General features: G+C 50.7%; 1 protein-coding gene across 2 annotated transcripts in view; it reads left to right on the top strand.

Moving 5' to 3' along the window:
* Positions 1 to 12168, top strand: part of FBLN1 (fibulin 1) — a 79569-nt gene that overhangs the window by 43548 nt on the left and 23853 nt on the right. The window contains exon 15 of one of the 2 annotated variants that reach the window (XM_059401787.1): positions 5924 to 6374. The exons of the other annotated variant lie outside the window; for it this stretch is intronic. Within the exon in view, the coding sequence (XP_059257770.1) occupies positions 5924 to 6278 (355 nt within the window). The 3' untranslated portion in view covers positions 6279 to 6374. Of the gene's footprint in view, positions 1 to 5923; positions 6375 to 12168 lie in introns of those variants that run through there. 2 annotated transcript variants of the gene reach the window in all.

Raw genomic sequence — 12168 nt, 5'->3', positions numbered from 1 at the left:
CGGAACAGCAACGGCCACAGGGTGTAGCAGGGTCCCCACAGGGCTGGAGCGGGGGGCGGGGCGTGCTGAGGTAGGCGAGGCTAGAGGGAAGGGGGAGGGAAGAGCTGAGTCAGACGGAGAGGGAAGGGGTTGGGGGCGGGATGGGCCGCGGACAGGGGAGCAAAGGGGTTCCGGGCCGTGAGATGGGGCGCTCAGCAGGCAACCGGGACCCGCGTTCCACTCGCTGGGGGGTTGATGCTCCAGGGCTCAGTCTGTGCTGGTCTGTGGATTGATTCATCAGCCGGTACCAGGGACAGATAACGAGGGGGCTCATCATTTTCCCTGAGAACAGGAAGTGGGCCCCCACCCACAACACATGCGAGAAGGGAAGGATGGGTCTCCCAGCCACACCCCCAAAATGGCCAAGATTGACACACGTTCCTGTTCCCCAGCACCACCCAGCGGTGCAGCAGAGGGGGAGGAGAAAGGAGCTGGGAGCCTGACTCCCGGACCACCAGCCCCTCTGAGTGCTCTCAAGCCCCGTGGGGATGCTGAGGCATTCTGGAAAGATGCTGGCCTGGAGTCAGGTTCACACATGTCTGCCTCCCTGCTCAGCCCATTCCAGGTCTGTTGAGCTTCTCGGAGCCGCCATACTCGAGCCGTCAAGGGGACGGTGATGTCCCCCCTGCCCCGTTCACATGAGATGAGCAGTGATTGTGGGGCGGAGCCCCCTCATGAGGTTCACACGGGGTTCAGCCTGGTGGGGGGTGAGTAGGCATCCCAAAGGCGTATTTCCCTGCCAGTGTTCATGGAGAAGGGAGGGTGGGCGGGGCCCCTGGTGTCCAGGTCCGGGCTCGGCCTGAGGGGCTGCGTGGAAATGGGAAGAACCCAGGCTGGGATTTTAAGCTTCCAGACTTGTTCTGTTTGTCGGGGCTGTGGCCTCAGGTCAATGTCTTGGCCACCCAGGGGTCCTTTCTGCGTCTGCAACACCTGCTTGGCAAGACCTCGAGGATTAGCGAGGATTAGCAGTAACGAGCTCCAGGCATCCAGCCCAGTGCCACGCCAGTGCCCGTGGTTAGGAAAAGTCGTGGGGAGGAGAACGATCACCAGACATCCCCATTTCTCTTCCTCGGGGTGCAAGCCCGACGGGGAGGTTCTCTGCCGATTGCTCTGTGGCTGGCTGACCGTGTGACCAACGGAGTTGCCCCACCTCAGATGGGCGACCACGTGGGGGCTCTGAAGGACTGGGTGGCCGGGGCCGCCACCACTACACATGGGAGCCTATCTGGTTACACTTTTCTTCTTGGCTGATCCTGGTGGGGAATCACGGGCCAGCCAGGAGCCCAGCGTAGGAAGCGGGGGCTGGGACCGGAATCCCAGGTTGAGTGACCACAGGACGGGGCTTATGGTTGCCCCCTCCCAGGAAGGGGGGTTAACGGAAGCTCAGAGCTTAGTGTGAGCCTAGTGACAGCCTCGGACAAGTTGTGAAGCAACACGGGCAGGAGGCCGGCCCAGGCTCCAAGCAAGGAGGGGCCCATCTTCTCAGCCCCGCCAACGGCTCAGGCTGGAGTTTACCATTTTTACGGCTTCTTTTCCTCCGCATCAAAACTCCTCTTAGAGAAGTTATTATCTGACCTTCAGAAAGCAATTTGTAAAACTCGGAAGAGCTGTATTAGGAAAGACCCAGTAGCCAGCATTTCTGAGGTGAGCATTTCGGGGGCCTCGAGAGGGAGGATGGAAGGTGCTCATGTTCTCTCTCTTTCTCTTTCTGGGCCTCAGACTTCTTCTTTCTCTCCACACAGCCTCCTTCTGGGCAGTGTCCCTGGCAGCTGAGGGGTGGTAACTGGAGCATGACCCGGTAGGCTGAGCCACACAAGCCACAGGGCTGGGCCTCTAGGATCATGTCGTTCGTTAAGATCCTGAGCACACGATTCCCTCCGACCCACAGGAAGAATGTCCAAGTGTTCCAGAGCCTGGGATGGGGCTGAAAACATCCTCTTTATCCCCTCAGCAGGGCCGAGCCCTGACGCTCGTGGTCTTGGAAGCTAGAGCAAGGCCGGGCAGCCCTGGTTGGCGTGGCTCTGGGCCTGAGGGTATAATGCGGGTGGACACAGGGGCGAGTGTCCCACCGCAGCCTGTTCCTGGGGCTTCTCTCCAGAATGACAAGAGCATGGAAGTCAGGGAAGTGACAGCTGGGAAGGCTGTGAGCGTGAGACAGCCTAGGGGGTGGCCCCGGTGCCCATGCCTCCCAGGCGAAGGGGCTGGGCCTGGAGGACCTTCCTTCTCCGGTGTGTGCCAACTTTCAGTAATCGTACTTTCTAAGATAATAGGGTGTTCTGATCCAACTGGTTGAATGAAAAAGTGGGGCATGTTGTTCTCTCGTACACGATGAGATGGAAACCAAGGCGTGCGGTCCCAGGAGCTGGCCCTTCTCTGCGTGACAGTGGCCCCTTCTTGGTCCAGACATACCCGCTAACGAAGGCTTTTGTGTCAGGGCCAATCAGGCAGGCAGTTTCCCAGATGCAGTAGTTAAGGACTTCTGTGATGTGTCAGTAAGTGCAGGGTAGAGTGGTTAAGGACCGTTGAGGTTGAAACTGACGGGGAAATGGGGGCCGTAGTTACTTGTGTCTGTTTATTGAGCACATACTGGTGTCCTGTGCTGGGTGCTGGAGATGAAGCCATAGAGCCATGGCCTGGCCCTTGGGAAGGGAGAGCTCTAGAAAGGGCCGGTCTCAGATCCGCCTTGTTCAAGAAAGTGCTAGGGGCGCTCTGGCTTTGGGGTCAGGAGAGCCCCTGGAAGAGTGTCACATTCTCTGGTGTGCGAGGCCTGCGGGAGCTGTACCAGAGCGTCACGCTCACTGCACGATCTCCCCCCACACCACTCGCTGGGCTAACGCTTCCATCTGACCAATCAAAACCCTGTCCTTGGACAGGGTACCATACCAGCCACACAGACGTGGGCCAGCCTGAGTCCCATGAAGGAGACTCTAGTGCCACCTGCTGGCCAGACCCTTCCTGAAATAGCCAGTGAGTGTGTGTTTGCGCATGCACGCCCAAAGGCTTTCCAAGGGAGGGCAATTTTGTGTCCACCGCTTGGAGTCAAGGACGTGTCCTCGCTGAGCTTTGACCTTCCCATCAGTAGAACAGGATGACAAAGTGGGACAGTGACGTGAGTACACAAAGGAGAAACCCAGCCCGATGCCAGGTGCCATCCCTTAGGGTCTCCCAGGTCACCCGGAACACTCCCATGTGGCCTGGACTGGGTGTGCCTGGGGTTAGGCCGCCCCTCAAAGCACCCTCTTCTGCGTACCTTCTTTACTGTCTCTCCCCTCTGTCTCTGGGCCCCCCCATGCCTGACTTGTCGCCTACCATGGGGGACCATCCCCCAGGGAGCCTCATGGAGCTCACTCCAGGGATGTCCTTCCTAAGTGCTCAGAATGGCAAGTGGCCGAGTAAGTGAAACGATTTCCCACCAGTCCTGATAAAGAGCTGGAGATAGGATGTAGAAGAAGACCACACTGGCCAAGTGTAAAGTAAGTCCAGGTGACCTGACACGAGGCCTGGAAATGTGAAGGGCTAAAAGGGAGACGTGACAGGGGACTAGAACAGTACCTGCTCCCGGGTGGAGCGTCCCAGCACCGTCAAGATGGCAGAACTCTCTGGGACAGGCTCTGCCATGCCCCATAGGGCTATGCACTTTGGCTCCACTTCCTGAGGTGGCTGCCATCAGAGTGTGGAGGCCAGCCTTCAGGAGGCAGAAGATAGTTCATGTCCCCATCCTGTCACAGGAAGTTAGAACCTGTCTCTGTCTCCATCACAGGAAGTTAGGAGCTATCACCATCTTGTCACAGGAAGTTAGAACCATAACAGAAAGTTAGAGCCTCTTCCCATCCTGTCACAGGAAGCTAGAAGCTCTTTCCATTCTGTCACAAGAAGTTAGAACCTGTGACAGAAAGTCAGAACCTCTCCCCATCCTGTCACAGGAAGTTAGAAGCTCTTTCCATCCTATCACAGGAAGTTAGAAGCCATCATCATTCTGTCACAGGAAATTAGAACCTATAACAGGAAATCAGAACCTCTTTCCATCCAGGAAGTTAGAGGCTGTCGTTGTTCTGTCACAGGAAATTAGAACCTGTGACAGGAAGTCAGAACCTCTCCCCATCCTGTCACAGGAAGGTAGAACCTGTCACAGGAATTTAGAAGCTCTTTCCATCCTATCACAGGAAGTTAGAAGCCATCATCATTCTGTCACAGGAAATTAGAACCTATAACAGGAAATCATAACCTCTTTCTATCCAGGAAGTTAGAGGCTGTCGTCATTCTGTCACAGGAAGTTAGAACCTATGACAGGAAGTCAGAACCTCTTCCCATCCTGTCATGGGAAGTTAGAAGCTCTTTCCCTTCTGTCACAGGAAATTAGAACCTGTGACAGGAAGTCAGAACCTCTCCCCATCCTGTCACAGGAAGTTAGAAGCTCTTTCCATCCTGTCACAGGAAGTTAGAAGCTCTTTCCCTTCTGTCACAGGAAATTAGAACCTATGACAGGAAGTCAGAACCTCTTCCCATCCTGTCATGGGAAGTTAGAAGCTCTTTCCCTTCTGTCACAGGAAGTTAGAACCTGTGACAGGAAGTCAGAACCTCTCCCCATCCTGTCACAGGAAGTTAGACACTCTTTCCATCCTGTCACAGGAAATTAGGAGCCATGATGATGGCTCTGTCACATTCTGTCACAGGGGGTTAGAACCTATAACAGGAAGTCAGAACCTCTCCCCATCCTGTCACAGGAAGGTAGAACCTGTCGCAGGAATTTAGAAGCTCTTCCATCCTATCACAGGAAGTTAGAAGCCATCATCATTCTGTCACAGGAAATTAGAACCTATAACAGGAAATCATAACCTCTTTCCATCCAGGAAGTTAGAGGCTGTCATCGTTCTGTCACAGGAAGTTAGAACATGTGACAGGAAGTCAGAACCTCTCCCCATCCTGTCACAGGAAGGTAGAACCTGTCACAGGAAGTTAGATGCTCTTTCCTTCCTATCACAAGAAGTTGGAAGCCATCATCATTCTGTCACAGGAGGTTAGAAACCTATAACAGGAAGTCAGAACCTCTTTCTATCCAGGAAGTTAGAGGCTGTCGTCATTCTGTCACAGGAAGTTAGAACCTGTGACAGGAAGTCAGAACCTCTCCCCATCCTGTCACAGCAAGTTAGAACCTGTCTTCTCCTCCATTCCAAGCCCTGGCTGTTCCTGTGGGTCTACAGGGACCTGCGCCTGGGGCACGAGGCTCAGCGAGGGGGCGGAGGAACAGACCTCCCTGCCAGAGCAGAAATCTGGCTTCCTCACTCACTCTGCGACCTTGGGAAGGCCCCGAACTCTTCCGGGCTCAGTTTCCTCATCTGAAGAATGGCACTCAACCCACGGCCCCAGAGCAGTTCCAGTGTTCCCACTAGAGAAAGCTCGATGATCAATGTCCAAGCGCCTGATAGATGGCGGCAGCCGTGACTGCTAATGGCGGAGATGATCACTTCCGGGGTCCTCTCTGTGACCCACCAAGAGCCCTGTATGGCCCCGACCACTGTCTGGGTGAGGGGCCAGGCGCCTGGACGACACTCAGGGGGCAGGGCGTGCCTGGTGAGCGTGGCCCGGGGTGGGGCTCTGCCAGTGAGAGGGAACACGCCTCACTCCCGGCGCAGCCCTAGGCCCCAGCCACCCAGCGCCCCCTGCGGGTGTTGGAAGAGGCTAGTGGCTGAGTCAGCGGCCCCGGAGGTCCACGGCACCTCCTGCAGGTGAGTGAGGGGGGCTCTTCCTGTTGGCCGAACTGGCCAGAGGGGTGGCGGGAGGCCCTGCACAGCGAGCCCCCCGCTTTCCCTTGCGCTCTGTTGTCCCTCCGCTTGCTGAATTTGCTCTGACCCTCTTCTTGTCTCTCTGTCCACTTTTCTTGCAGCCGCTGTGAGCGCTTGCCTTGCCATGAGAATCAGGAGTGCCCCAAGCTGCCTCTGAGAATAACGTACTACCACCTCTCTTTCCCCACCAACATCCAAGTGCCCGCGGTGGTTTTCCGCATGGGCCCCTCCAATGCCGTCCCCGGGGACAGCATGCAGCTGGCTATCACCGGCGGCAATGAGGAGGGCTTTTTCACCACCCGGAAGGTTAGCCACCACAGCGGGGTGGTGGCCCTCACCAAACCTGTCCCTGAGCCCAGGGACTTGCTCCTGACCGTCAAGATGGACCTCTACCGCCACGGCACCGTCAGCTCCTTTGTCGCCAAGCTTTTCATCTTTGTGTCCGCAGAGCTCTAAGCACTTGCTTTGGGCCGCCGGGGGCTCCCTCTTGTCGCTTTCCTAACCCTCCCCTCCGGGATTTTAATAAAGTCGTAGCAGGCGATCCCTACACAGCGTGCCTCGCGTGCCTTGGTTTTATTTCGCACGGTGGGGATTCCGCGCTGTTTACCACTGGGTGGGGGGCGCCGGGCACCTGCCATTGCCCGGCCCCACCCCCGTGCGGTGACGGAGAAGTGTTTGTCCGTGCATGGGCGGGTTCCCTGTTGATGGAGGTCACTGAATACCTCACCAGGGAGCCGCAGGGCAGGGAGAAGGAAGCTCGCCTGGATCATTTTGGATAAACATCTCTTCTCCATTTTGCGCTGAGCCCAAAGGAGGAGGCGATCGTTGAAGCCATTGAGCTCCTTCCTCTCTCGTTTTACAAACGTGGAAACCGAGGCCCAGAGAAGGGAGGGAGCTTGGCCAGGGTTTTGGGGCCCATTTGTGGCAGAGCTGGGCCACGGGACCAGGGCTTCTGGCCCTGCTTGGTTTCCTTGCTGTACCGCGTGGAGCTGACCATTTCCTGGAGTCAGAAAAACTCAATTCTGAGATTCAAGCCTCTTTTCTGTTTGTCTTGATGAGAAGCCTGAACTGGTGGTGGAAAAACACTGGACACAGGTATAGAATCCTGGCTGCAGCTCTTGCCTAAATAAGGTCGGTTGCCTCTGTTGGGTGTTCTGTCCCCATGCTGGGAGGCGGTAAAGTACAACACAATACATGTGCCGGCTCATGGGAGCCACTGAGCATGCTTCAGGCGCTTTGTGCATTACCTCCAGGGGTGCAAGTCAGGTGTCTCATCCCCCATAGAGACTCAGGGAGGGTGAGTGTTGCCCGAGATCACACAGCTGGTATTTGAACCTTGGTTTCCCAGGGTTCCACAATTCGGACGATTCCTTTCTACCACAGGGCTTTCAGCATGGGCCTTGACTCACCTGCCTCTCTTCATCTTCCCTACCATGATTCCAGCCAAACCATCGTCACAAGGCCCCAGAGTGCCTTTCAGGCCCTGTGTAACTTAGTCCTTGCATGCATCTCGGCCTGCCTTCGAATTGTTCTCCCCTTGGTCACTTCCCTTGAGCCATACTGCTGAGTTCTTTGCTGTCTCAGGCCCTTTGCACATGCTTTGCACCCTCGGCTTGAAAGTTGGTTGAAGCTCAGCTTAAGCATACCTTTCTTGGTGAGGTCTTCCTCAGCACCCTTGGGTTTGTCATCTCCTCTATGAGTCTTTCTCATAACACTCCATTGTTATGCTTATCACTGTTCGCACTTCCCGTGTGTCTGTGTTTCACATATGTCTTCTCCACCACCCAGAAGCCTCTGTGATGGCAGAGACCAGCTCCATCTCATTTGGTGATGTGTCCCTAGCTCCTGGTGAGCTGCCCAACACATAGTACATGCTCTGTCCATGTCTGTTGAGGGAAAGGATGACTTTCTGCCAACACTGGCTTATGTCTCTAGCATTTTCTGTAACTGCCAATGCTGTTTCCGAGCAGAAACAAGAGGGGAAGGCAGAACGCCACAGAGGAATCAAGTAAAGGATATTGCAGGATCCTAAGATCCTTTCTACGATGACATGTAAGTTGGTGGGGGAGGGTGTCCTGGCCTTGCCATCTGGTAGGGGAGACGGACATCCAGGAAACTGGGCCCTGTCCTTTTTGATAGAAGCAGCAATGAAGTTGCCATAGAACCATGCACACTTCTAGCCAGTCACCTCAAGCCTCCAATCTGTCTCCCATACCTCTCTCTGCTCATGTCTGGTCTGGAAAGCCTCCTACTCTCCTATCTTCTAGTGCATTCTCCAAGTTACAACTAGAGGACCCCCTCAGAAGGACTGGTCTGTGATGTCCCTCTCTCATTAGGACCTTCTGTGGTTCTTTTCCATGAAGAGATGAAGTTCAACTCTCTTGAATGGCATTCAAGGCTCTGCCCACCTTTCTAGCTTCATCCTAGCTCATCCTCTTTGTTCTAGCCATGCAGAGTTGCTTGCCCTTCCCTGAAAGTGCCTGCCCTTGGCTTTAACATGTGCCATGCCATCCTTCTGCAGACTGCTATTTTCCTTGAAGTGTGAGCTCAAAGATCACCTCCTCCATGAAGACTTTCCTTAATCTGAACTCTCATAGCCCTGGACATACTCCATCTGAACATTTTCCCTGTTATCTTATGGTTGTTACTTTTTATTATCCCTACTGGGGCCCTTTGAGAACAGGGATTATGTCTGTATTCTCTACAATTTCAGAGTGTTTGGCCTAGAAGGAGTTCAGTAAACATCCGAATAAACATATAGATGGATGGATGCATGCATGGTTGGTTGGATGGAAAGATTGATGGATGGATGGTGGATGGATGATGGATGATGGATGGGTGTTGGATGGATGAATGGACGGATAGATGGGTGGACAGTTGGACGGATTGATGGATTGATGGTTGGATGGATGGATGGTAGATGGTTGGAGGGATGGATGATATTTTCAAGGTTCAGTTCAAATATTACCTTCTGTGAAGTCAGCATGTTACAGCAGGGATCTAGTTATTGCATTCAGTTATTCTTTCATCATGATCCAGATTATTCAGGTTGGAAGAAACATTTTTCCTTCATGTCCATAGGAGTATCAAGTGGGGGAAAGCTCTCAAGGGCTTTAGAGGCCATGCGTTTGACCTTACAGGATTTGCCAGGGTCCCCTTTGCAATATTCCCACCAACGGACTTTCCAGGTTTGCTTGTACTCTCCTTTGTTTGTGGAACTCCCTACATCTTAAGGTGGCCTATTCCATTTTAGGACTCCTCTGCTGTCTCTGTGTGTGTGCCTGAGAGCACATGAGGGGCTATATCTGCATTATGTGAAGGCTCATCTCCTTCACTATGGCTCATCTCCTATCACTACGTGATAGCCTATCATTACGTGAAGGCTCATCTCCTATCACTATGTAGCCCCTGTAGTTCCTTGGGGCTACATAGTGATAGTCCTACCTCGTGCTGCTGAGATAATGCAGGGCAGAAATATAACAAAAGGAACAAGAGTTGGAATGTCCTCCTTGACATTTACTAGTTTTATGAACTATTCAAAGTCATAGATAAGTCATTGGACTTTCAGAGCTTCATGGCCTCCTTATGGGTTATTTTGAAGATTAGTTGCAATTGCAAATTGCATTATCTGGTGTATATATAGTAGGCAGTCAGTAAGTGTTGGCTTCTTCATTCAGTGGAAGGAATTGAGTGTTCATTTAGACCTTGAGTTGAATGGGAAATGAAGCTTCAGAGGGTTTGAATGTGTCCAAGGTCACTGCCATCACCTCTGACTAACTCCTAGGCCTCTGTTCTTCTGACTTTATCACCACTCTACTAACTCTAGCTCCCAAGGGCAAATGATAATAATCATGATTGTCATTATTATAATGATAATAATCATAGCTATGATAGCTAACACGTGTACTCTTTACTGAGGCCCAGGCACTGCTCCAAGCATTTAACTCTATTAACCCTTCCAACAGCCTTGTGAGGAAAATGGTGTTATGATTCCCCCATTTCACATGGAAGACTTGGAGGCATAGAGAAGATATAAGTAACCTGCCCAAAGTCCCACAGCTGGTATCAAACCCAGGAAGCCTGGCTCTGGAGTCTTCTCTGAAACCCTGCCCCCCTGCTGCCTCAAATGCTGCGAAGAGGGTGGGATTTCCAGGATTTGTCAGTGCTGGTCAGATTGTTAGTCTGGCTTTATTTCTGAAATCATGGATACAATCCCTATTCTGTCATTCCCAGGTATAGAATAGGACGTTTTATTAGCTAAGGAGGGAGGCAATGTGGTATAGAGGGAAAAGCTGTAGAGATTAAATGAGACAATGTGTGAGAACTCTCTAGCACACAGAATCTGGGAAGATGCGGCTGCATGGTGTTTGAAGCTCTCTGGATCCCAACCCAAAAGACACAGACAGCTGGACAGATCACGGAAAACATGCCCAACTAAACAAGATGACATCATATCCTTAAGAACCCCAAGATACAGTTCATGTCTACCTGCATGGTCTTAGCACCTGTGCAGAAGAAAGCAGTGGAAGACTCCAGAAGAGTCAACAGTCATTCCCTAGAAAATACAATAGAAAAATTTTGGAGCAGCGGCTGAGACTGGGAGACACTTTACTCAGTGCATGCGAGGAGCTCATGAACGTGTAGAGGAAATGGAGCCATCTGGCCCCTAGGAACTCTTGGAACTGGACCCAGCAAGGATTGCCTTAAGGTGGATCTCACACTATGGAGAAGCTGTTGGAAGTGAAATGCAGAGTTGAATAGGAAGGAGACAATAGACTGCAGATAAAATCCAGGTAAATGTAGAGGAATATTAGAAAGCAAGTTGCTGCAAATGACAGAAAAGGGAGCTCTGTGAAACAGAACAGCTGCTGTAAATATGCCTTTTTCTAAAATTTTAGGATAATTAATTTCACTTGGAAATGATCAACCAAAAAGTAGCAATGCTGAATCGCATATAAAATTATTGTAGGAGAAAGAATGAAAAAGAATGGAATGGCATCTCTCTGCCTAATGTAGGCACACTAGAAAGATATGCTCCAAATCCAGATCAAAACTGTAACCTATAGCAAAACAAAAACCATTAGGAAAATGGTCGAAAATGGATGAAAACTGTAAGTCAGAATTAGGAAAAATTGAGAAATAAAGTGATGGAACCCAGGAAATAATTTAAAATTATAGCAAAAAATTATAACTGCAGAAATAAATATTTGAGAGAAAGAGTGGCCGCGAAGAAGACAAATTTTACAGATCAAAAAGGAAATAGAAGAGATGAAAGGGCTTAAGGAGAAAGTGACAGATATTGAAGACACACAGAGAAGACCCAACATACAGATAATAGAATTCTCTGAGGACTGAGCCCACAACAAAGGAAAGAAATAAGTATTAAAAAATGCTAACTCAAAGAAGTTCCCAGAAATTAAGAAAAAAAGAAGATTTGAAAATCGACATGAGAAAACACACAGCATGCCCGAACATACCTACTCAGAGCTGCAAATCCCAAGACATAGTCTTGTAAAGTTATCAGACCATGAAAGAAAGAGAAGACAAACATCTAGCAGGCATCTAGGTAAAACCAGCAACAGTGCTTAAGGGAAAATATTATATTGACATCAGACTTCTTCACAGCAACACTTATGCTAGAAGAAAGTGAATACTTAGGATCCTCAAGAAAACATAGGCCAAGATTATACACCCAACAAAACAGACTTGTGTGCACAAAGGACACAAAGTATTACCACCATGCAAAAGTATTGCTGTGCAAGCATTAGGCATAGTTACACATCCAGCTACAACCAAGTGAGTGTTATAAGGAAATCGTATTCTGTGAATTGTTTTACATTCAAACAATGTAGAAAGAGCACATCTGTTAAAAACTGCAGGTAGAGTAGGGAGTACATTGCCAGACAAACATTATTTTAAGTACTTATGTCAGTGGTGATAATTTTAGCATTGCCCTTCTGAGACTAACGTGTTGGAATTTGGAATAATTACATCAATAATTGTGGAATATTCTATCGTCTCCTGTGTTCCTAAGAGCCAGGATTCTGTCATGGAAGAAAAGGGATTCCTTTGTAATATAGAAGAGATTAAAAGACTGTCTGGTTCTTGTTTTGAATTAGAATAGAAGTAGGAACTCATGATATATTTTACCTTTAAAAATCCACAGAAGAGGCCTGGAGGCAAGGGCGAAGCCAGCAGCACCCACCATACCTGGTACCTAGGGTGTGGCCTTGAAATACCATTTTCCACTTTAAAAGAAAACCCAGACAAACCCAAGACTTCTTGGAGAAGTAGCTGGGGAAGGAAAAGTACAAGATGAGACGGACCACCCTGTTGTGACATAGAG

The sequence above is a fragment of the Mustela nigripes genome, chromosome 6 (genome assembly GCF_022355385.1).
Source record: "Mustela nigripes isolate SB6536 chromosome 6, MUSNIG.SB6536, whole genome shotgun sequence".
Taxonomy (NCBI): domain Eukaryota; kingdom Metazoa; phylum Chordata; class Mammalia; order Carnivora; family Mustelidae; genus Mustela; species Mustela nigripes.
Note: the sequence above shows the minus strand (reverse complement) of the source record. Positions and strands in the feature narration are given on the sequence as shown.